Below are 22,942 nucleotides of genomic sequence, written 5' to 3' on the forward strand. Positions count from 1 at the left end.
GGTCAGGCTTCTATTTATTTCCTATGAGAAAACAACTCCCCCCGGCCCGCCACCCCCCTACGTATCTCTCCTTGTTGGGTTATGGACCTGAAGCAGGTAGATGCCAGTACACGTCTGGTGCCACCAAAAGCCAACAGCCAACAACTGGCCATGAGCTGCCTTACTCCCTCTCATATTCCAAACAGCTAGACACATAGGGCCATAGGCAAAGCTGTGGAATGGGTGAAGTTGGTTTTTGCTGCCCATTTCCTTTTACCCCAGAAATGTTTACTCTTCCTAAGTAAGCATGGTGTTGAGTTGCTCTTCAGAGAAGAGAGCACCAGATACACAGTACACAGTCTTATGAAGGTTTTAAAGGCACAAAGAGTTGCCACAGATAGAAATATTTACAGTTTGAAATTTTAGGATAGAGCAATGCTGAACCAATTAGGACCAAAACAACAACAACGACAACAAAACACTCCAAGGAAATTATAAGCCATGTAAAATCTGGGTGGAGGAGACATTATGGGCATGAGCAGGGGGTGGGCTGGACTCTAGCCCCTCTGAGTTAAATCATCCCGTGTTGGCTATTGCTACTTACCTGGCTTAGTCCAGGGAGAGACATGGGCGCTGTTTCACTCCTGGCAATAGGGGTGCAAAGGGAGGGACAGGCCAGTGACACTACACTGGAAGAGGTGGCTGGTTGGTTCAGAGAGCAACGGAGAAGGAGGGAAGCCAGATGGCTGTGGCTTGAATTGGGAGAGTTGTTAGTGGCATTAACCACCAGGAATCAGATTTGGTAGGGAGGTGATGCTTCCTGGTTCAGAAACTTTCATTGTGAAATATTGGTGGGACTCTCGTAGAGATGTCCAGTAAGCAACAGGAAGTGTGAGAACACTGCTTCGTTATGTTGTTGTAGACTTTCCAGCCACTCCCCCACTAGACTGGGAACTCTGTGCTTTGGGTTCTTTTCCCTTTGTTCTCTCCCTTCTTGGTTTCCTTCCCTTTGCTTTAGTTCCCTTTCCTTCTTTCTTTCCTTTTCTCCTTCCCTCTCTTCCTCACTTTAAAAATCATGCATCCCTCCATAATCCCCTTCAAGGTACACAACAGGGTTAAGTGTTGGGCTTGATTTTGCTGTATTATAGCGGGGATGGAATAGAAAACTTTTAAACAGTAGGCATCCAAAGACACTGAGAAGCTAACTAATACACTCAGACCCTCAGAACTCTGGCTAATAGTCTTGAGACACCGTCTGTTTTCATGCAGTATCTCGGGAACAGTAGACAACCTGCTGGTTGCCACAGGCATGTACGGTGCACAGCTAGCCTCCTAGTACTTCTTGAGCAGCTCTTCTGGAACATCCCCGCACTTCCAGGAGTGAATAATATGGCTTTTGTTTTTCTTTTATAGATAATGAGAAAAGGGATTGAGAGGATTTGGTGTTATTATTGTTTTTCTCGTTTTCCTTTTCCTTTCCTTTCTGAAAATATTTGTACTTTTTCTTGGGTTGACTTACCCTGAGTTCTTCAAACTGTCCTTTTAGCTGCTGGGTTATTTTCAGACTTTCTTAAAGTTGTGTTGCTTCACCCCCCCAAGTCTCAACCTGAACTTGATCTTTCACCTTCTGATGTCTTTGCTGTTCTGCTTCTCCTTGTCTATACAGGGCCTTAAAAGGCTATTATTGTGAAATAATGATAGATTATGCTTCTGATTTCAATGACCTTAACCCTTATACCTAATCTTCTTTGCCTTACTTTTCCGTCTGTGGAAGGAGGAAGTGTATTAGTTTTGCTGTTGTACATAACACATTACCACAAATTTAGTGGCTTAAACACACACATAAATTATCTCACAGTTTCTGTGGGTCAGAAGTTGAGCATGGATATACAGGTCCTCTGTGTTAGCTGGGGCTACAGTCTCATCTCAAGGCTCAACTAGGGAAGGGTTCAGTTTTGGGCTCTCCTGGTTGTTGGCAGGACTTAGTTCTTTTCAGTTTGTTGGACTAAGGGCCTCAGTTTCTTATTGGCTCTAGGCCAGAGGCCCCCTCGGTTCCTTGCCACAAAGGGCCTCCCCAACATGGCTGTTTGCTTCATCAAAACCAGCAAGAGAGAGCGTTTCCTAGCGAGACTGTGTACTATAGTCACTGAAGTGACGTCCCCATCACCTTTACCATACTTTATGTATAGGAAGCAAGTCACAGGTTCCCTGACACTCAAGGGGAGGGGAGTCCACAAAGGCATGAACGCCCGGAGGTAGGGATAACTGGAGGCCATCTTAGAGTCTGTTCACACAGAGAGGAGTGCTGTTGAGGGAAAAGGCTTTGAGCTCCTTAGAAAAAGACAATAAAGGCTATATTCATACTGCCCTCATGCCTTATGGTTGGCCTTTATAGATTATGGCTAACACTAAAATAATAATGTTTTTCCATGTCTCTCTTCGTGTCCTATGCACTAGGTTTTACTTCTAAAAATGACTTGTTTCCCTTTTCTACCATTAGAAATCGCATCAGCCTCTCTGGATGAGAAAGTCAGCCAGAAAAGATGGCTGTTGTTGATCTTGGTTTTGGCTGGACTGACTCAGCCCTGTGGGTAGTTGAGAGAGGAAAGGCCTTTGTAAACGCTCCCTAGGTCTTTGTTAGAAATCCGTCCCCCTAGAGGAGCCAGGTATGGGGCAGGTGTGATAATAACCACAGCTGGATGCCAGGCTTATTCACAGCTGAAGGATTTAATTGGGCCCGATTCATCACTTTTTCAAAGTGCCTGAAAGCTTAAGAGTATCTGCCCAGGCCTTTGATTCCAGCTCCCAAAATACATTGGGAGGGGCAGTAAGGGTAGCAGTAACTTTGGCTTGATCCACGTTTGACTCGCGTTGGTAAATTGTCCGCACAATTAAGGCTGAGGGACAACACCCCCTCACCAGCCTATCCCGCCCCGCAACAGGCACATAATCAGGTGTCCTTTACAAATTCATTTGAATACAAAAGTCCTCCTTTAACTTTGAGGAAGAACGATCTCTATCTATCTATCTATCTATCTATCTATCTATCTATCTATCTATCATTTATCTATCTATCTATGACTAATGTCTCTGACATTAGAGTCTCTTTAAAATGATAGTGTATACGAATTTGAGTTGAGGAATGAGGCAAATCTGATCCTTCAGTGTTTTCTTGGGGATAGAGGCGCACGGAGAAGAGAGTGGAAAGGATGGGCATGGTGAGGTGGAAGCTCCGTGTCCAGATTCCGAGTCCCAAGAAACGCCAGACTGGGCAGAGCAGGCTAGACTCGATTTCCCTCGAGGGGCGGGAGGGGCGCTGCAGGGATCGGAATAGCTAAAGGCGGGGGGTAGGGGTGGGGGGGGGCGCTAAGCGGGCTCAAAGTCGGGGCTCACACCCTGAGAGGGGCGCTAGGACCCAGGCACTCGCTGGCTCGGGACGCGCCTGGGGAGTGAAGGCGCAAAGAGGCTCAGGCTCGCGGCCAGAGTCCCGCGGAACGACCAGCCCCTCGGCGCGGGGTGCGGTAGCCCTGTGCCCTCTGTGCGGCGCTGCGGCGCGGGCCAAGGGCACCGCTGGGGCGCCCAGCAGCCGCCCGCCACCGGCATGGACCCGCCGAGTGCGCGCCAGGTGAGCCCGGCGCGTGGGGTCCGCATATCCTGCGCGCCGCCCCCTCCCACCCCCGCGTCCAGAGCTGTCCCCACACCCCTTTAGACACCCCGCAGCCAGGGAGAGGCTCCCCCCACCCCCGGTCTCTCCGTGTCCTGGTGCCCAACTTCTTTTTTCCTTCCCAGGAGGGGAGCACCTCGAGTGTCTGCTGTAACCTCCCGGTTTATAATTCCGAATAACACCAATCGCCCACCAACAGCGCGGTCGGCATATGTGTGGCGCTTTCCCTGGCACTAGCCGACCTGCTGCTACGTCGGGCCAGCTGCACTGACTCCTGTTGCGCCCCGAGTTTCCCACGACGTCTCCGCGCGATCGCGGTGCCCCTGCCTTCCTCCGCGCTTGCCGTGGCTGCGAAGCTGCCTCCCCTCCCGGAGAGCGAACAGCCCACCGCCCCAGCCCTCTGGCGTGGGTGGAGGGCAGGGCACTTCGGTGCCCGGGACTCCGCGATCCGGGGGACCCACTCCCACCCGCGTGCGCAGCTCCCCAGACCGCGCTCGCTGGGCACCCAGACGGAGCATGTTTATACCACCCTCCTCCGGTGGGGGAGATGGAATGTGGGTGCAGAGAAGGGGCTCACGCTGTGGGGCGTAGGAAAGTGCGGGTGAGAAAGGGCTTCCGTGCAGGAGAGGCGTTTCGACCAAGGCGGAAGCTGCGCAGGAGAGCTGCCTCTCTGAACTTGGGGGTGACCTGCTGGGCGTCCGAGTGTCTCCTGAAGCGCACTCAGTTACCAGGATCAAGTAGACGCGGTCCCTGGACTGTTGCGGGAGGGGAGGCTTGCACCCGCATTTATAAAGGCTTGCCGAGAGGTCTTCGCCTTCAGAAGGCGCTCTGTACCCCCAAGACTAGTCGTGCCCAACCATTCTGCTTCCGGCTCAATCTGATACCAGTTTACCGTCTCCAGGTTGCCAAAACCAGAGAAACGTCGCTGACGAGTCGCTATGGGCGAGCTTTGAGTTGCTAGGGCTGCAAGACCACCGCGGTTGGGTGGTGGCTATGGTCCCCGCAAACCTTTGCGGGCCGCCAGGTCGGGGCACTGGGGGGCGTGCCTGCTCTGATAATCACAGACGCGTGTGTCAGAACCTGAAGTTAAACGCATAGTGCTAACCTAGAAGAGAAACTTCCTCTAAACTGTGTGTTGGGAGACAATCAGCAAAAACATTTACACAGGGCCCGTGGGGGTAGATGAGGGGCAGAGGACCCGCCCTCTGGGATTTTATAATCTGCTGGTTAGCATCGCCGGTTCTACCTGACTGCCCCTCTGACACTGAATGCCCTGTTTTAACTTTGCTCGGTTTTCCAAGAAGCAAAAACGGAAGAATGATAATTTACCAGCAGTGGAAGGAGCATCTCTATTGGAAAGCTACTACCTGGGTTCCAGCCCTACCTGTACTACTGACCAGCTGTGAAACTTTGGGCAAGACACACAACCTGTCTGGGCCTCCGCTGGCACAAAAAGCTCGAAAAGACCCTTTCATTCTGGGAGCTTCTGTAACAGTAATTTGGCAAGCTTACATAGCCTTCCCATGCTCGGTGGTTCTTTGGAGTCTAAATTGCGCTTGCTTCCACAGAGCATCCATGGACCAAAGAAATACTAGATCAGAATCAGAATGTGGGTGAACTGTGTTTTAATTCCAGTCTGTTTATAGGGCTGCACAAATCTTTCAGGTTTAAGGTCTGTGGAAGTAAGCCTGGCTGGCTCAGTTAATACTTAGAATGCCCCGGGAAGGACCTCAAATAGAAAGTCCTGTTTTAAGTTAGAGTATGGTTACATAAAAGGTTCTTTCTGTGCATTTGAAAGATCTGTGCCATAGCCACCCTGGTACCTAAATGAGTAGAGGAGAAGCCCCAAACTGATCCCTCCACAGAGGAGGGCTGGGTATACTGCGTACTTTGTGGAGGCATCTTGGGTTATACCTGATAAACAACTTATTTACCTGGGAATGACGCTGTTAATATTAACTTCTCAGAAAAGCAGTTTATCAGTTTAGTAATGAAATAATGAAATTGTCTTTAGAGGCTATATTAAGTATCAGAATGCCTAATATTGCTAGAGTTTATTGGGGTAAGCGCTGCTTTAAAAAGCACTGCCTTTTTATTTAATTTCAGGCAGGGAAATAAGCAGGATGATTTATTATGTTTTCTTACAAGATAATTTTTTAAAGGAGATTTAAAAAAGCAGAGTAAATACAATACGAACTAAAGAAACCTTGTTTCTTCAGGTTCCAGAGATGAATAACATCATCATTACCGTAATGGTGCACATCTATTAAGCACTTACTGTCTGCCAAGCATTGTTCTAAGCACTTTATGTACCTAGTCTCACGAAATCCCATCAACAACTTCTGAAGGAAGTGCTATAATTTCTTTCAACCTTACAGCCGGGGGAACCGAAGCTTCTTGCCCGAGATCACCTAGCTGGTAGGCGGTAGAACGGACCAGCTCCTTGAGCTCATTGCGATCATTCAAACGATATGCAAGATGGAGGAGGTGGGGAGGGTCAAAAGTGCCTACTGAGTGTTGGGTACTTTATACCCCTCAGTGCATGGATATTAATACATCTTTTGTGAGTTGTATTTTTATTTTCTTTTTTCTAGGTATTCTTTCTTGCTTTTAATATGATTTGGGCATCTTTTAACATGAGCAAAGAGAGTGACCTCTTTCTTTTTAACTTTAGTACATAGATTTTTTTTAAATTACTACTCACTTTAATTAATTAATTTATTGGCTGCATTTGTGTCTTCGTTGCTGCACACGGGCTTTCTCTAGGTGAGGCAAGCGGGGGATACTCTTTGTTGCTGTGCGTGGGCTTCTCCTTGCAGTGGCTTCTCTTGTTGTGGAGCACAGGCTCTAGGTGCATGGGCTTCAGTAGTTGCGGCACGTGGGCTCAGTAGTTGCGGCACGCAGACCCTAGAGCACAGGCTCAGTAGTTGTGGTGCACGGGCTTAGTTGCTCTGCGGCATGTGGGATCTTCCTGGACCAGGGATCAGCCCGTGACCCCTGCACTGGCAGGCGGATTCTTAACCACTGCGCCACCAGGGAATTCCCTGGTACATAGATTTGAGTGCAGCTGGATGAACCATCACAGATTTAACCAATTCCCCGTGAGTCGGCACTTGGATTCTTTCGAAATTTTCACACCATATATGGGGCTGGCATTCTTATCTATATATTTCTGTGCACCTATTCAGATGTTTCTGGTAGATCAATTCCTAGGGGTGGAATTGTTATGTGAAAGAGCATGGTTCCTAGTTGATGTGTACTTTTTAATAGATACTGCCAACTTGCCTTCACAAAAGGAAATGTAATTTCTGGTTTGGGGTCCAATTCTTCTGCTAACATGTTTTTGGGCTTTTGATAAATCAGTGCATCTGAATGGGTCTCAGGTCTATCATTTATAAACTAGGGGTGGTAGGACTTGTTCGTTCCAAGGTCTTTTCTGCAAATATGTATAATTAGAAGATGAACAAAAAAAATTGTCCGTATTTGATCATTTTTTTACCTACACAAACAGAAGTTTAATATGGGTTCGCCTATGACACATGAACTCCTAAAATACCCATTTTTGGTACCCCAGGTTTCTGAGATTGATTTGTATGTGGCCTTAGCTCACATGCAAATCTGTGTCCTGCTCTCTTTTTATAAAGGTACCAGTTGTACTGGATTAGGACCTACCCTAATGACCTCATTTAATGTTAATTATCTTTTAAAAGGCCTTCTCTGCAAATACTGTTACACTCAGAGGCAGTAGGGGCTAGGACTTCAGCCTGTGAATTTGGGGGGACACACGTCAGCCCATAATACACTGTCTCTGTCAGATGGCACCTACTGAGGTGTAGGCACCCTGTTTTTATTTGAGGGCAATATGTTTCTGAAGCTACATCATGGAATCTTCTCTCTCTTCCTATTGCATGTCCCCCATTGCCTAAAAAAAAGTGTTTTTTTTAAATTCCCTGGGTGTTCTTTAAAGGGGCTCAATATTACTACTTGTATCAAGTAACCTTTCATCAGTGACAGTGAATCTCATGTGAGACAGGGTGACTGTAGGTGAGAGGTGGTAGTAAGCATTGTGGTTAAGAGCCTGCATCTTGAAGCAGGCTGCCTGACTTCTAATCCCAGCTCCATCACTCACCAGCAGAATTTCTTCATCTGTAAAATGGGAAGAGTAATATTTACCTCACTGGGTTATTGTGCCAGTTAAATGAGATGATGTATGTAAAGTGCTTGGCATATACTAGGGGAGTCAAAAATGGTTGACTATTATTATTTTGCAACTTCAGAAGCTCACGGAGCCTTTCAGGCTCAGTGTGCCCTGCCCCAGGCTGCACGCCAGAGGCACAGACAACCCAGAGGCTCTGTTCCTGGAGCTCCCAGGGCTTCCAAGTGTGCCCTAGTATGATAGTCATTGCATGACCATTGTCAGAATCCAACAGCTCACACACATTAAAGTCATGGGCTCATAATTCGATTTGAAAGCTGAAAAGGAACACGAGAGATATTCCCTTAAATAACTCATTAAAATGATCATCCCCATTTCAGTTGTGGCAACTAGGGTTGGCAATTAAAATGATATGTAAAAGCAGCATTTCAGTTTTTCTAAGATGTACACTTGCCAATTTTAATGCCCTTGGAATCAGAGTGTGTTTTGCAGTCAATGGCACCTGAGAGTTAGGAACCTTTACCCTTTAACCTACCTGGGAAGATGACCGCAGACTTACCTTCTCACAGCAACTTTTCCTTGGAAACATAAGGGGTTAAGGTAAGTGTGGATTTCTCTATACCTGGGGTGGATTATTTGTCTTGATTATTGTGAAACTCTAGATTCCTGGAACTGCCCTGGGACTGGGAGAACGTGGAGCGGTCACGTGGCCTTAGGCCTGCAGGACTAGAGCGATATAGAGGCCAATAGGAAACCAAGGCTGTGGCTTCTTTGGGGCAGGGTGAACCATACACATCATCCCTAGCGACTGTGTTCATCCCTGCTGTGGTAGAGGGAGGCCAAGACTCTGCATCGGGCGTAGTTGCTGGCCTTCCTACGAGACAGCAGATACATACTGTATTTCCCATCCTTTTTCCTACTATGAAGCTAAGGAAGGGCAGTGCTGGCTTAAAGTCAAGTGTGTTGTGAATTGATTACCTATCTGGATCTGTGACTACTGCTGGTGGGGCAGCACCTTATCAATTGCTGTTGGCCTGACAGTGATTGTGATGTATTTGTCATTGCCTGTGAATTCATCTACTGAGTTTTAGCTTCTGATGTTTTCAACTTTTCAATGAGATAGGTACATTGTTGGTAATACATGTCGAGTTTAATCGCTGATTAAGATGACTTCAAAAAGGTTACACTGTGATTTGGCACTGAAACAAAAAGTTATTGTTTACCTGGTTACAAAGAGAGTCAGGGAAGTAGAGCATGGGGTATAAATTTGATATTGATAAAGCAAATATTTGTCATTGGAGGAATGACGCAATTTCAGTTCTGTTTTCTTTGCGTTTTTTTTTTTTTGCAAAGTAGCAGCCAAATGATTTTAATAAAGAAAATATACCCACAAGTACATAGAGCTAGATTTATGTTTTATTATTGGGATATGTGCAAAAGGATTACCTATCACGTCAAGTAACTAAACTGAAGGCAGGAGAAATTGTCTAATCCCTCAGTACAGATGAAAAAATTCAAGGCTATGAGAGGCTAGTGAGGCCAATTCTTGTATCTTACACAATTGTCATTATGCCATTATGTCATAGTTTAATGGGCAGCATTTTTTTTTTTCGTAATGGTACATCAAGCGATGGTGTTTGTACAATCAGTGGTATCTTAGATTTGATGGAATATGGCAAAAGTGGTAAAGAGGGGACTGGAACATAGGTCTCCTGCCCCCCCAAGCCGTTTAATTTCCCCTGCACACACACTCCCTGACCAAGGTATTGTCTGACCCCAGCTTCCAGATTGGTGACAGAGTCACTTGCATGACCCTGAGAGTGAGAAGCCTAGGCTGCAAAATTTAAGGAGGTCTTCAAGGGCAGGGCCAGCATCTGAGAGTGAGCGCCTCCTTAAAATTGCAGTCTAGGGCTTCCCTGGTGGCACAGTGGTTGAGAGTCCGCCTGCCGATGCAGGGGACACGGGTTCGTGCCCCGATCCGGGAGGATCCCACATGCCGCGGAGCGGCTGGGCCCGTGAGCCATGGCCGCTGAGCCTGCGCGTCCGGAGCCTGTGCTCCGCAACGGGAGAGGCCACAGCAGTGAGAGCCCCGCGTACCAGAAAAAAAAATTGCAGTCTAGCTGCCTTATCCTAGTCCCAGCCCCGGTTCTGATCTTTGAAAGGGATTTCAAACTTTTCCCTAGATGATTAGGAAAATTAAATGGAAGTATAAATGGATGAAAAGGCAATCATCTAAAACACATGGCCAGCCAATATCCTGCATTGCAAATATGAGTGCTCCTGAGTGAGATCTATGGAGAGCATTACCAAGAGTGGTTGGGATGTTGCTAAGAAGGTGACCTCATAAATGCATTAACACTGCATGAGTTCCTTACCCTTGTACATGTGTTAGGAGGCCATGGCTGATTAAATAATAGGAAAACAAATGATTTTTCTAAGTTTTTAGGATCTTTTGTTCTAGTTCCATTTAGCATTTTTTGTTTGTTTGTTTTTTGCGGTATGTGGGCCTCTCACTGTTGTGGCCTCTCCCATTGCAGAGCACGGGCTCCGGACGCGCAGGCTCAGCGGCCATGGCTCACGGGCCCAGCCACTCTGCGGCATGTGGGATCTTCCTGGACTGGGGCACGAACCCGTGTCCCCTGCATTGGCAGGCGGACTCTCAACCACTGCACCACCAGGGAAGCCCCCATTTAGCATTTTTAAAAGGAAAATTCAAGGCCATTTTTCTTGCAAAGGAATGGAATGTGAAGAGGAAAATTCAATTCCTCATCAAGTCTCCTCTGTTTTGAAAACTGCACAAAGATCTTAGTAACCCAAGAGTGCTTTAGAAGGCTGGGGAGTTCTAGATCCTGTCCTGTCCTGGCTGGTGGTGGTGATATGAGGAAGACTAAGATAAATAATATCGACAAAGCATTTACTATGAGCCTCTTTGTCAAACAACCCATTGAATGGCATATGTGCTTAAACAGCATCGTTTTGCAATACACATTTTATGTTTCAAAGAGGAAAAGTGCAGTTTTATCTCAGAATGGCATTTTCCGAGGGACAGTGGCCACTGAGGTATTTTCACCGTCTTTTGTTGAGCAGGTTTTTCTGTTTAATAAGGAAGGGCATTTCAGATCTTTTAATGCGGCAGGCATGGAAGTTCTCAACATGCTGTCACTCACATTGTGGGAATCCATCCTGTTGGAAGGGCCATAGCTCCCCCATTGATCTCTACAATAGCAGAAAATACGGCACAGCTGCAGGGATTGCACAAGAAAGGAAAACAAGCAGGAACATGGGAGAGGAGAGTGGAAGGAGGTGAGGGGAAGGCGTCTGGAGGAAGGGGAAAGCTCTATGTCCCAACCCTTTTGCATCACAGCCCACAGAGGGCAATGATGATGTTGTCTGGGATGCTGGAGGTGGTGGACAAGGCTCTGTCTGCTCCAGGCCCTGCATGGGTGGCCTGAGGGCTGAGAGAACCAGTCTCTTGTCAGGCTATTCCAGTTCGGTCAGTCCATCTGCGAAAGCCCTGGTGGAAAGTGTAGCCCTCAGGAGGAGGGAAGGAGGGAGCCCAGGGGCCACTGGATTATCCTACCCACCTGCCTCAAACACTGGATGGCCTCTTGCCTCGGCCCGCATGTAGCTGACATTCTTTTTTTTTTTTTGGCGGTACGCGGGCCTCTCACTGTTGTGGCCTTTCCCGTTGTGGAGCACAGGCTCCGGACGCGCAGGCTCAGTGGCCATGGCTCACGGGCCCAGCCGCTCCGCGGCATGTGGGATCTTCCCGGACTGGGGCACGAACCCGCGTCCCCTGCCTCGGCAGATGGACTCCCAACCACTGCGCCACCAGGGAAGCCCGTAGCTGACATTCTTATTTCATCCCAAAGCCCTGCCTCATATGCTCGTCTGCAGGACTTTTCTCAGTTTCTGTCTGAGCGAGATCTGGAGGCCAGGAAGAGCTGTGGGTGGCAGAGGAGGATGAAGGCAGCCGAGGATGGTAGCTTCTTTCCTCTGACTCCTATTCTATAAAAGGAGCAGGTTTCCACTGTCCACGTGACAAGTTATTACTGAGCCTCCCGCATGTGTCAGACAAAGTTTCTCTCCCTTGGTTCTTACCTTCTGGTGTGGGGAGTTGGTAAAGAATGAGAGAGTGAATCAAGAGAAAGCAAGCAAGTCAGAGGGCAGTATGTGCTAGGGAGAAAGAGCACCAGGGCGAAGGTAAAGCCGGAAAGGACTCCCTGAGGTGGGGTGGGGAATGTTGGTTTATTCACTAGGGAGGTCAGAGAAGGCCTCCCTGGAAAGGTAACATTTGAGCCGAGACCCAAAGGAAATGGGGAGTGAGCCGCGTGGATAGTGAGGAAACGCGTTACAAGCAGGAGAAATAGCAGGTGCAAAGACCCTGAGGGAACATCCACATGTTCAAGGTACAGCAAGGAGGCCAGTGTGGCAGGTAGAAGCTGAGGTCAGAGAGGTCACAGAGGGTCAGGCCGCTGAGGGCCTCGTCCTCTGCTGTAAAGGCTCTGAGCCAGGTGGGAGTGATGGAGCCTGACTTAAGCTGTAGGAGGATCATGCTGGCTGCTGTATTGAGAATAGGCTGAGGGGAGCCAGGGTGAAGCCTTGGTCCAAATAAAGGTCCACCTCCACTTGGAAGCCTTTCCTCGTAACCAACCTTTGAGGGCCCCTAAGATAGTTTTAAAGGAGAAAGGTGGATCATAGTTTGTTAGCTGAAAAATATCACTCTAAATAAATGAACCTAATCAGTGGACAGATGAGAACTGATGGAATCATTGGTTGCAGAAATGTATCTGATAACTGGGATGGTAGAGAGAAAAAGAGAAGCCCACCATCCATGGATGTGGTGCCATGGCCAAGTGAGTCACAACCAAAAGCCAAGAGAAAGCAAGTCTTTCCCTGATACATGACCTGACACACACCTGGGTGTGATAGAGGTGCTCTTGTGAGCTTCCTTTCACTTGGTCCCAACGATATCAGTCGTTTCAATGACTGCTTTCACAGATCTGAAAATCCCACCATCACTTTGGGTCTAACATATGCATCAGCTGTCTGATCTGTTGGCCAAGGCCTTCTACAGAATTAAAACAACTGCTGGCCTCTCAATACATATTCCAGAAAAATTTCAATCAGCTAAAGGCAAAATAGGCTCAAGAATAACATGATTAGTAAGGATTGGTGAGTTTATTTTCTTGTGCTCGATACTCAGGTATATTTCTCATACCATAGGCTGAGTGGTTTAAACAACAGATGTTTATTTTCTCACAACTCTGAAGGCTAGAAGTCCAAGACCAAGGTGCCATCAGGGTTAGTTTCTGGGAGGCTTCTCTGCATGGCTTGTAGATGGCTGCCTTCTTGCTGTATCTTTTTTTTTTTTTTTAATTTATTTATTTAACTTATTTTTTTATTTTTGTCTGCGTTGGGTCTTCGTTGCAGCACGCGGACTTTCTCTAGTTACGGTGCTTCTCATTGCGGTGGTTTCTCTTGTTGTGGAGCACAGGCTCTAGGTGCACAGGCTTCAGCAGTTGTGGCTCTCAGGTTCTAGAGCACAGGCTCAGTAGTTGTGGCTCATGGGCTTAGTTGCTCCTCAGCATGTAGGATCTTCCTGGACCAGGGTTTGAACCTGTGTCCCCTGCATTGGCAGGCGGATTCTTAACCACTGCGCCACCAGGGAAGCCCTTGCTATGTCTTTATAGGGCCTTTTCTCTGTGTGCTCACGGAGAGCTCTATGGTGTCTCTTCTTCTTCTGAGGGCACCAGTCCTATCAGATTAGGGCCCCACCCTTATAACCTCATTAATCTTAATTACCTCCTTAAAAGCTCTATCTCCAAGTATAGTCATTGAGGGTTAAGACTTCAACCTTTGAATTTTGGGGGGCACACTTCAGTCTATAACATCAGGCAAATGTTGCAAGTTTTTTAAAAAAATAAATATATACCTTTGAAGTGTACAGCTTGCTGGTTTGGGCAAAGTATGCAATCACAGAATATGCCCATGAATCGTTACCACAGTCTAGATATAGAGCAGTTCTGTCATCCCATCCCTTGTGCTCCTGCCCAGTCAGTTCTCAAAGCCACCATAGACCTCAAGTAGTCACTTGTCTTCTTTTTATTCCAGTAGACTAGATTTATCTTTTTTAGAGTTTAATATCAAGAAAATCATACATTAGCCTTTTGTGTCTGTCTTCTTTCACCCAGTGTAATGATTTTGAGATTTGTCCATATTACTGTGTATATCAATTAGTTTGTCACATTTTATCATTGAGTTGTATTCTGTTTTATGGATGTACTACAATTTATTTACTCACCTGGTAATGAACATTTGGGTTATTTCCAGTTTGGAGCTATTATTTTAAGCGCTGCTCTAGACAAGCCTCTGGGCGTATATTTTCATTTCTCTTGGGTGAGTGCCTAGAATTGAAATCTCATGGTTGTAAGGTAAGTGTATGTTTAATAAGAAACTGTCAGACTGTTTACCTTCCCAACAGCAATGTATGAGAGTTCCAATTGTTCCACATCCTTGTTGTCACTTGGTATTGTCAGCCTCTTCCATTTTTAGCTATTTTAGAGGATGTATCTCATTGTGGCTTTATTTGCATTCCACTAATGACTAATAATGATGCTGAGCATTTTTTTTCACGTGCTTACTGGCTATTTTAATGTCTTGTATTGTGAAGTGTCTGTTCCAAACTTTTTGCCCAATTTTTAATTGAGTTGTCTTTTGGTTATTGATTGTAAGAATTCTTTATATATTCTGGATACATCTTTGAATATATAGTTCTTCCAGTCTGTGGCTTGCCTTTTTATTTTCTTAAAATTATCTTCAAAGGAGCACACTTTTACACTTTTGTTGAATTCCAGTTTATCAAGTTTTTTTTCTTTTATGGGTTATGCATTTTACATTCTTTCTAAGTAATCTTTGCCTCCCTGAAGTTCATAAAGATTTTCTCCTGTGTTTAGGTTTAGCTTCTTTAGTTCTATGACCTATTTCTAGTTAATATTTGTGTTTGGTGTAAGGTAAGGGATGAGGGTTGCTTGTTTGTGTTTTGTTTTTGTATATGGATATCCAGTCATTCCACCACCATTTGTTGAAAAGGTTGTATTTTCTCCATTGAAGTGTCTTGACACTTTCATTGCAAATTAATTGACTCTCATAACCTGAGTCTGTATGTGGACACTATCCTTATGACAATACCACTCTGTCTTCATTACTATAGCTTTATATTAAATCTCAAAATCAAGTATTGTTTATCTTCCAACTTTGTTCTTTTTCAGAATTCATTTGGCTATTTTGGGTCTTTTGCATTTCTACATAAATTTTAGAATCACCTTGACAGTTTCTAACAACAACAACAACAACAAAACCTGCTGGGGTTTTGATTAGAATTGTATTGAATCTATTGATCAATTGTGAGAGAATTGAGATCTCAGCAATATAAAGTCTTCTGATACAAGAATATTATACGTATCTGTTTATTAAGGACTTTTTAATTTCTCTCAGCAGTGTTTTATAGCTTTCAATGTGGAGATCTAGAGAGAAACTTTTATACTTTTTAATATCATTGTAAATAGTATTTTAAATTTCAATTTCCAATTGTTCATTGTTAGTATATAGAATACAATTGATTTTTGATTGTTGACCTGTATCCTGTAATTTTGCTAAATTCACTTGTTAGTTCTAGTAGCTTTCTCTGTAGAGTCTTTAGGATTTTTTATGTGCACAACTATGTTGTCTGTGAATAAATAAAGTTTTACTTCTTCCTTTCCAATCTGAGTATTTTTCTTTCTTTTTTATCTCTTTATTGTGCTGGATAAGGCCTCCAGTATAGATTTGGTGATAGTGCACATCTGTGCCTTGTTCCTGATCCTCTGTTCCTCATTTCACTTTTAAGTAGGATGATTGCCGTCAGTTTTTCATAGTTTTTTTTTAATCAGATTGAAAAATTTCCTTTCTACACATGATTTATTGAGAGTTCTTATCATGAATACGTAGCAAATTGTCAAATGCTTTTCCTACATCTATTGAGATGATGGTATGTTTTTTCTTTTATTCTATTAAAGTAGTGAATTATATTGATTGATTTTTTTATTGTGGTAAATGCACATAACATAATATTCACCATTTAAACCATTTTAAAGTATATAATTCAGTGCTGTTAAGTATGTTTACAATATTGTGCAACCACCTCTACTCTCTAGGTCCAGAACATTTTGCTCTCTCTAAAAGGAAAGCCCATGCCCATTAGGCAGTCACTCCCCATTCACATCTTCCTCCAGCCCCTGGCAACCACTAATCTGCTTTCTGTCTCTGGATATTTCATATAAATAGAAAAATAGTATGTGGTCCTTGTGTTTGACTTCTTTTACTTAGCATAATGTCGTCAGGGTTCATCCATGTTGTAGTATGTATCCGCACTTCATTTTTTTTATGGCTGAATAATATTCGATTGTATAGATATACCACATTTTGTTTGATCATTCATCTGTTGATGAATATTTGGGTTGTTTCCACCTTTTGGCTATTGTGACTAGTGCTGCTATCAACATTCATGAAAAGGTTTTTGAACATCTGCTGTCAATTCTTTGGGATGTATACCTAGGAGTAGAATTTCTGAGTCATATGGTAACTCTGTGTTTAACTTTTTGAGGAATTGCCAAACTGTTTCCATAGCAGTTTCACCATTTTACATTCCCACCAGCAACAATGTATAAGGGTTCCAGTTTCTCCACATCATTACTAACACTTGTTATTTTTCTTTTTAAAAAAGTTTTAGCTATCCTAGTTCGTATGAAGTGACACCTTATTGTGGTTTTGAATTGCATTTCCCTAATACACTTGTTGGCCATTTGTATGTCTTCTTTGGATAAATTTCTATTCAAGTCCTTTGCCCCCTTTTCCATTGGGTTGTTTGTCTTTATGTAGTTGAGTTGTAGAGTTCTTTATATATTCTGGATCATTAACCCTAATTAGGTATATGATTTTCAAATAGTTTCTCCCATTCTGTGGAGTGTCTTTTCACTTCCTTGATAGTGTCCTTTGATGTACAAAAGTTTTTAATTTTGATGAAGTCCAATTTGTCAGTTTTTCTTTTGTTGCTTGTACTTTTGGTATTGTATTTAAAAAACCTTTGCCAAATCCAAGATCATGAAGATTTGTCTCTATGCTTTCTTCTAAGAATAATTTTAGCTTTTAAATTTGTCTATGATGCATTTTCAGTTTTTATATATGGTGTGAGGAAAGAGTCCAACTTCATTCTTTTGCACACTGATTGACTTTTGAATGTGAAACTAACTTTGCATTCCTGGGATAAATACAACTTGGTCATGGTATACTAGTTTTTAAAATATATTGCTGGATTTAATTTGCTAAATTTTGTTAGGGTTTTTGCATCTATGTTCAGGGATATATTTGCAATCTTTTTTTTCTTATAATGTCTATGTTTTAATTTGTTTTTGCTTTGTTATCTGGATAATTCAAGCCATATAATATGAATTATGAAGGGCTTCCTATTGCTCAATTTTATGAAAATGTTTGTGTAATGTTGGTATTATTTATTCCTTGTGAGTTTTATAGGCTTTACCAGAGAATGTTTCTGAGACTGGAGTTTTCTTTGTAAGCAAATTTTAAACACAAATTCAGTTCCTTTAGGGAAATTTAGATTTAAAAATAATTTTTCTTGAGTGAGTTTTGGTTCTTTGAGTATTTATAGGAATATGTCCATTTTATCTAAATTATTAATTTATTCACATAAATTTGTTTGCAATATTCTCTTCTTACCCTTTTAATGCCTATAGGGTGACTGATGTCAATAACTGGTGTTGTCTGTCTTTTTTTATTGGCCAATCTTGATAGAGGTTTATTAATTTTGTTGATCTTTCTTAAAAACCAGCTTTTTTATACATTGAGTTTGTCTATTGTTTATTTGTCACCTACATGTTAACTTCTGCTTTTATATTTATTATATCCTTCTTTCTTCTAAGTTTAGATCTAATTTGCTCTTTCTTTTTTCCTAGACTCTTAAGTGGAATCTTAGCTCACTGGATTTGGACCCTTCTTCTAACAAAAGCTTTTAAAGCATATATTTCCCTTTAAGTACTACTTTAGCTGCATCTACAAGGTTCAATTTCTTTTCATTTTTATTCAGTTCAAATATTTTCTAATTTCCCTGTGCTTATTTGACTTATGGGTTACTTAGAAGTATGTTGTTTAATTTCCAAATATATCTGGATTTTTCAGATAATTTTGTTATTGAGTTCTACTTTAAATCCACTGTGATCAGAGAACATTCTGTGTATGAGTTCAATATTTTAAGTATATTGAGACTTTTTTATGGATTAGCCTATAGTATATCTTGGTGAATGTTACATGTGTACCTTAAAAAAATGTGCATTCTGCTCTTACTGAGTAGTGAGATAAATATAAATTATGCCAAGTTGACTAATGGTATTTTTATATACTTACTGATTCTTTTTCTATTTGTTATATCAGTTTCTGCAAGAGGAAGTTTCCAAATATAATTGTGGATTTGTTTATTCCTCTTTTCAGTTTTATCAGTTTTTGATTAATGTATATTGAAGCTCTGTTATTGAGTGCTTTCATATTTAGGATTGTTATGTCTTCTGGATGAACTAACCCCTTTATCATAATGAAATGCCCTTTGTATTCCTGAGTATAGCTTGTTCTGAAATCTACTTTATGTGATATCATTATAAATACTCCAGCTTTCTTATATTTAGTATTTGCATGGTATGCCTTATTCTATCCTATTACTTTTAACTAATCTGTGTCTTTATATTTAAAGTAGATTTTTAAAGATAATATATACTTGGTTTAATTATTGTGCTTGGATCATTTACATTTAATGTAATTAGTAATCACAATAATTTAATTAAAATATCTCTATGGTATGATATAAGGCTATCACATTAATATTTGTTTTCTATTTTTTGCATCTGCTCTTTCTTTTCCCCTCTTTCTCTGCATTCTTTTGTGTTGAGTAATTTTAATGATTTTATTTCATATTAGTTACTTCTTTGTTTCTTTTCTTAGTAATTGCTCTTAGATTTATAGTATATACTTTTAAAGTTATCATAATGTACTTTCAAATATTATGCTCCTTAGTGTTTAATTCAAGAATCCTACAGTATACTTCCATGTACTCCCTCCCATTCTTTGTGCTAGTTTTGCATTTTACTCCTACATATTTTATAAATACCACAATATATTGCTATTATTTTTGCTATAAAGTTAATTATCTTTTAAAAGCAATAAAAATTTTAAAAAAGTATTTTATATTTACCCTCATATTTATAGACATTCCTTGGAGATATTGTGGGTTTGGTTCCAGACCACTGCAATAAAGCGAATATTGCAATAACACGAATCACATGAATTGTTTTGTTTCCCAGTGCCTATAAAATTTCTGTTTACACTATACTGTAGTCTAGTAAGTGTGCAATAGCACTATGTCTGAAAACAATATACATACATTAATTTAAAAATATTTTGTTGCTAAAAATTGCTAACCATCAGATGAGCCTACAGTGAGTTGTAATAGTAACATCAAAGATCACTGATCACAGATCAGCGTAACAAATATAATAATAATGAAAACATTTGAAATATTGCTAAAATTACTAAATTGTGACACAGAGACACAAAATGAGCAAACTGGAAAATTGGCACTGATAGATTTGCTTGTTGCAGGGTAGCTAGAAACCTTCAATTTGTAAAAATTCACTATCTGCAAAGTGCAGTAAAGCAAAGCACAATAAAACAAAGGGTGCCTGTATCATTTTAATGATATTCATTTATTTGTGTGTATTCAACTTTCTAACTGGTCTCATTTTCCTTCTGCTTAAAGAACTTTTAAAACTTTTCTTGTAATGCATAATTGCTGGTGATGAATTCTCTCAATTGTTGTTTGTCTGAAAAAGTCTTCATTTACCTTCATTTTTTTTGAATATTTTTTCTGCACAAATAGACAGTTTCTTCTTTTTTTTAATATCTTTATTGGAGTATAATTGCTTTACAAGACTGTGTTAGTTTCTGCTTTATAACAAAGTGAATCAGTTATACATATACATATGTCCCCATATCTCTTCCCTCTTGCATCTCCCTCCCTCCCACCCTCCCAATCCCACCCCTCTAGGTGGTCACAAAGCACCAAGCTGATGTCCCTGTGCTATGCGGCTGCTTCCCACTAGCTATCTATTTTACATTTGGTAGTGTATATATGTCCATGACACTCTCTCACTTTGTCCCAGCTTACCCTTCCCCCGCCCCATATCCTCAAGTTCATTCTCTAGCAGGTCTGTGTCTTTATTCACTTCTTGCCCCTAGGTTCTTCATGACCTTTTTTTTTTTTTTTAAGATTCCATATATATGTGTTAGCATACAGTATTTGTTTTTCTCTTTCTGACTTACTTCACTCTGTATGACAGACTCTAGGTCCATCCACCTCACTACAAGTAGCTCAATTTCGTTTCTTTTTATGGCTGAGTAATATTCCATTGTATATATGTGCCACATCTTCTTTATCCATTCATCTGTTGATGGACACTTAGGTTGCTTCTGTGTCCTGGCAATGGAAAATAGAGCTGCAATGAACATTTTGGTACATGACCCTTTTTGAATTATAGTTTTCTAAGGGTATATGCGCAGTAGTGGGATTGCTGGGTCGTAGGTAGTTCTATTTTTAGTTTTTTAAGTCACCTCCATACTGTTCTCCATAGTGACTGTATCAATTTACATTCCCACCAACAGTGCAAGAGGGTTTCCTTTTCTCCACACCCTCTCCAGCGTTTATTGTTTGTAGATTTTTTGATGATGGCCATTCTGACTGGTGTGAGGTGATACCTCATTATAGTTTTGATTTGCATTTCTCTAATGATTAGTGATGTTGAGCACCCTCTCATGTGTTTGTTGGCAATCTGTATATCTTCTTTGGAGAAATGTCTATTTAGGTCTTCTGCCCATTTTTGGATTGGGTTGTTTGTTTTTTTGATATTGAGCTGCATGAGCTGCTTGTAAATTTTGGAGATTAATCCTTTGTCTGTTGCTTCATTTGCAAATATTTTCTTCCATTCTAAGGGTTGTCTTTTTGTCTTGTTTATAGTTTCCTTTGCTGTGCGAAAGCTTTTAAGTTTCATTAGGTCCTACTTGTTTATTTTTGTTTTTATTTCCATTTCTCTAAGAGGTGGATCAAAAGGATTTGCTGTGATTTATGTCATAGAGTGTTCTGTCTATATTTTCCTCTAAGAGTTTGATACTGTCTGGCCTTACATTTAGGTCTTTAATCCATTTTGAGTTTATTTTTGTGTATGGTGTTAGGAAGTGTTCTAATTTCATTCTTTTACATGTAGCTGTCCAGTTTTCCCAACACCTCTTATTGAAGAGGCTGTCTTTTCTCCACTGTATATTCTTGCCTCTTTATTAAAGATAAGGTGACCATATGTGCGTGGGTTTATCTCTGGACTTTCTATCCTTTTCCATTGATCTATATTTCTGTTTTTGTGCCCGTGCCATACTGTCTTGATTGCTGTAGCTTTGTAGTATAGTCTGAGTCCAGGAGCCTGATTCCTCCAGCTCCATTTATCTTTCTCAACATTGCTTTGGCTGTTTGGGGTCCTTTGTGTTTGCACACAAATTGTGAAATATTTTGTTCTAGTTCTGTGAAAAATGCCAGTGGTAGTTTGATAGGGATTGCATTGAATCTGTAGATTGCTTTGAGTAGTATAGTCATTTTCACAATGTTGATTCTTCCAATCCAAGAACATAGTATATCTCTCCATCTATTTGTATCACCTTTAATTTCTTTCATCAATGTCTTATAATTTTCTGTATACAGGTCTTTTGTCTCCTTAGGTAGGTTTATTCCTAGGTATTTTATTCTTTTTGTTGCAATGGTAAATGGAAGTGTTTTCTTAATTTCACTTTCAGATTTTTCATCATTAGTGTATAGGAATGCAAGAGATTTCTGTGCATTAATTTTTTATCCTGCTACTTTACCAAATTCATTGATTAGCTCTAGTAGTTTTCTGGTAGCATGTTCAGGATTCTCTATGTATAATATCATGTCATCTGCAAACAGTGACAGCTTTACTTCTTCTTTTCCAATTTGGATTCCTTTTATTTCTTTATCTTCTCTGATTGCTGTGGCTAAAAATTCCAAAACTGTGTTGAATAATGGTGGTGAGAGTGGGCAACCTTATCTTGTTTCTGATCTTAGTGGAAATGGTTTCAGTTTTTCACCATTGAGGACGATGTTGGCTGTGGGTTTGTCATATATGGCCTTTATTATGTTGAGGAAAGTTCCCTCTATGCCTACTTTCTGGAGGATTTTTATCATAAATGGGTGTCGAATTTTGTTGACACTTTCTCTGCATGTATTGAGATGATCATATGATTTTTATCCTTCAATTTGTTAATATGGTTTGTCACATTGATTTGCGTATATTGAAGGATCCTTGCAATCCTGGGATTAACCCCACTTGATCTTGGTGTATGATCCTTTTAATGTGCTATTGGATTCTGTTTGCTCGTATTTTGTTGAGGATTTTTGCATCTATGTTCATCAGTGATATTGGCCTGTAGTTTTCTTTCTTTGTGACATCCTTGTCTGGTTTTGGTATCAGGGTGATGGTGGCCTCGTAGAATGAGTTTGGGAATGTTCCTCCCTCTGCTATATTTTGGAAGAGTTTGAGAAGGATAGGTGTTGGCTCTTTTCATAGAATTCACCTGTGAAGCCATGTGGTCTGGGGCTTTTGTTCGTTGGAAGATTTTTAATCACAGTTTCAATTTCAGTGCTTGTGTTTGGTCTGTTCATATTTTCTCTTTCTTCCTGGTTCAATCTCGGAAGGTTGTGCATTCTAAGAAGTTGTCCATTTCTTCCAGGTTGACAGTTTCTTCTTTCAGGGATATTTTAAAATATCCCTCCATAGTCTTCTGGATTTTTTAGTTTCTAATGAGAAGTCTTTCATTCTTATCTTTTTTCCTCTGTATTTATTATGCCCCTTTTCTCTGGCTTTTAAATTTTTTCTTTTTATCAGTTTTTCCAGAATTATATTATATTGTGTCTTGGTATAGTTTTCTTTTGGTTTATTCTGCTTGAGGTTTGTTGAATTTCTTATATTTGTTGAGTCACC

General features: G+C 41.6%; 1 protein-coding gene across 4 annotated transcripts in view; it reads left to right on the plus strand.

Annotated features, from left to right (window-relative positions):
* Window positions 1-22,942, plus strand: part of PDE8B (phosphodiesterase 8B) — a 378,976-nt gene that overhangs the window by 90,717 nt on the left and 265,317 nt on the right. The window contains exon 1 of one of the 4 annotated variants that reach the window (XM_060295912.1): window positions 3,491-3,604. The exons of 2 other annotated variants lie outside the window; for them this stretch is intronic. In XM_060295912.1, coding sequence (XP_060151895.1) covers window positions 3,581-3,604 — 24 coding nt within the window. In that variant the 5' untranslated portion in view covers window positions 3,491-3,580. Of the gene's footprint in view, window positions 1-3,490; window positions 3,605-22,942 lie in introns of those variants that run through there. One more of the 4 variants, XM_060295911.1, reaches the window with a different exon arrangement.

This window comes from Globicephala melas, chromosome 3, assembly GCF_963455315.2.
Source record: "Globicephala melas chromosome 3, mGloMel1.2, whole genome shotgun sequence".
NCBI lineage: Eukaryota > Metazoa > Chordata > Mammalia > Artiodactyla > Delphinidae > Globicephala > Globicephala melas.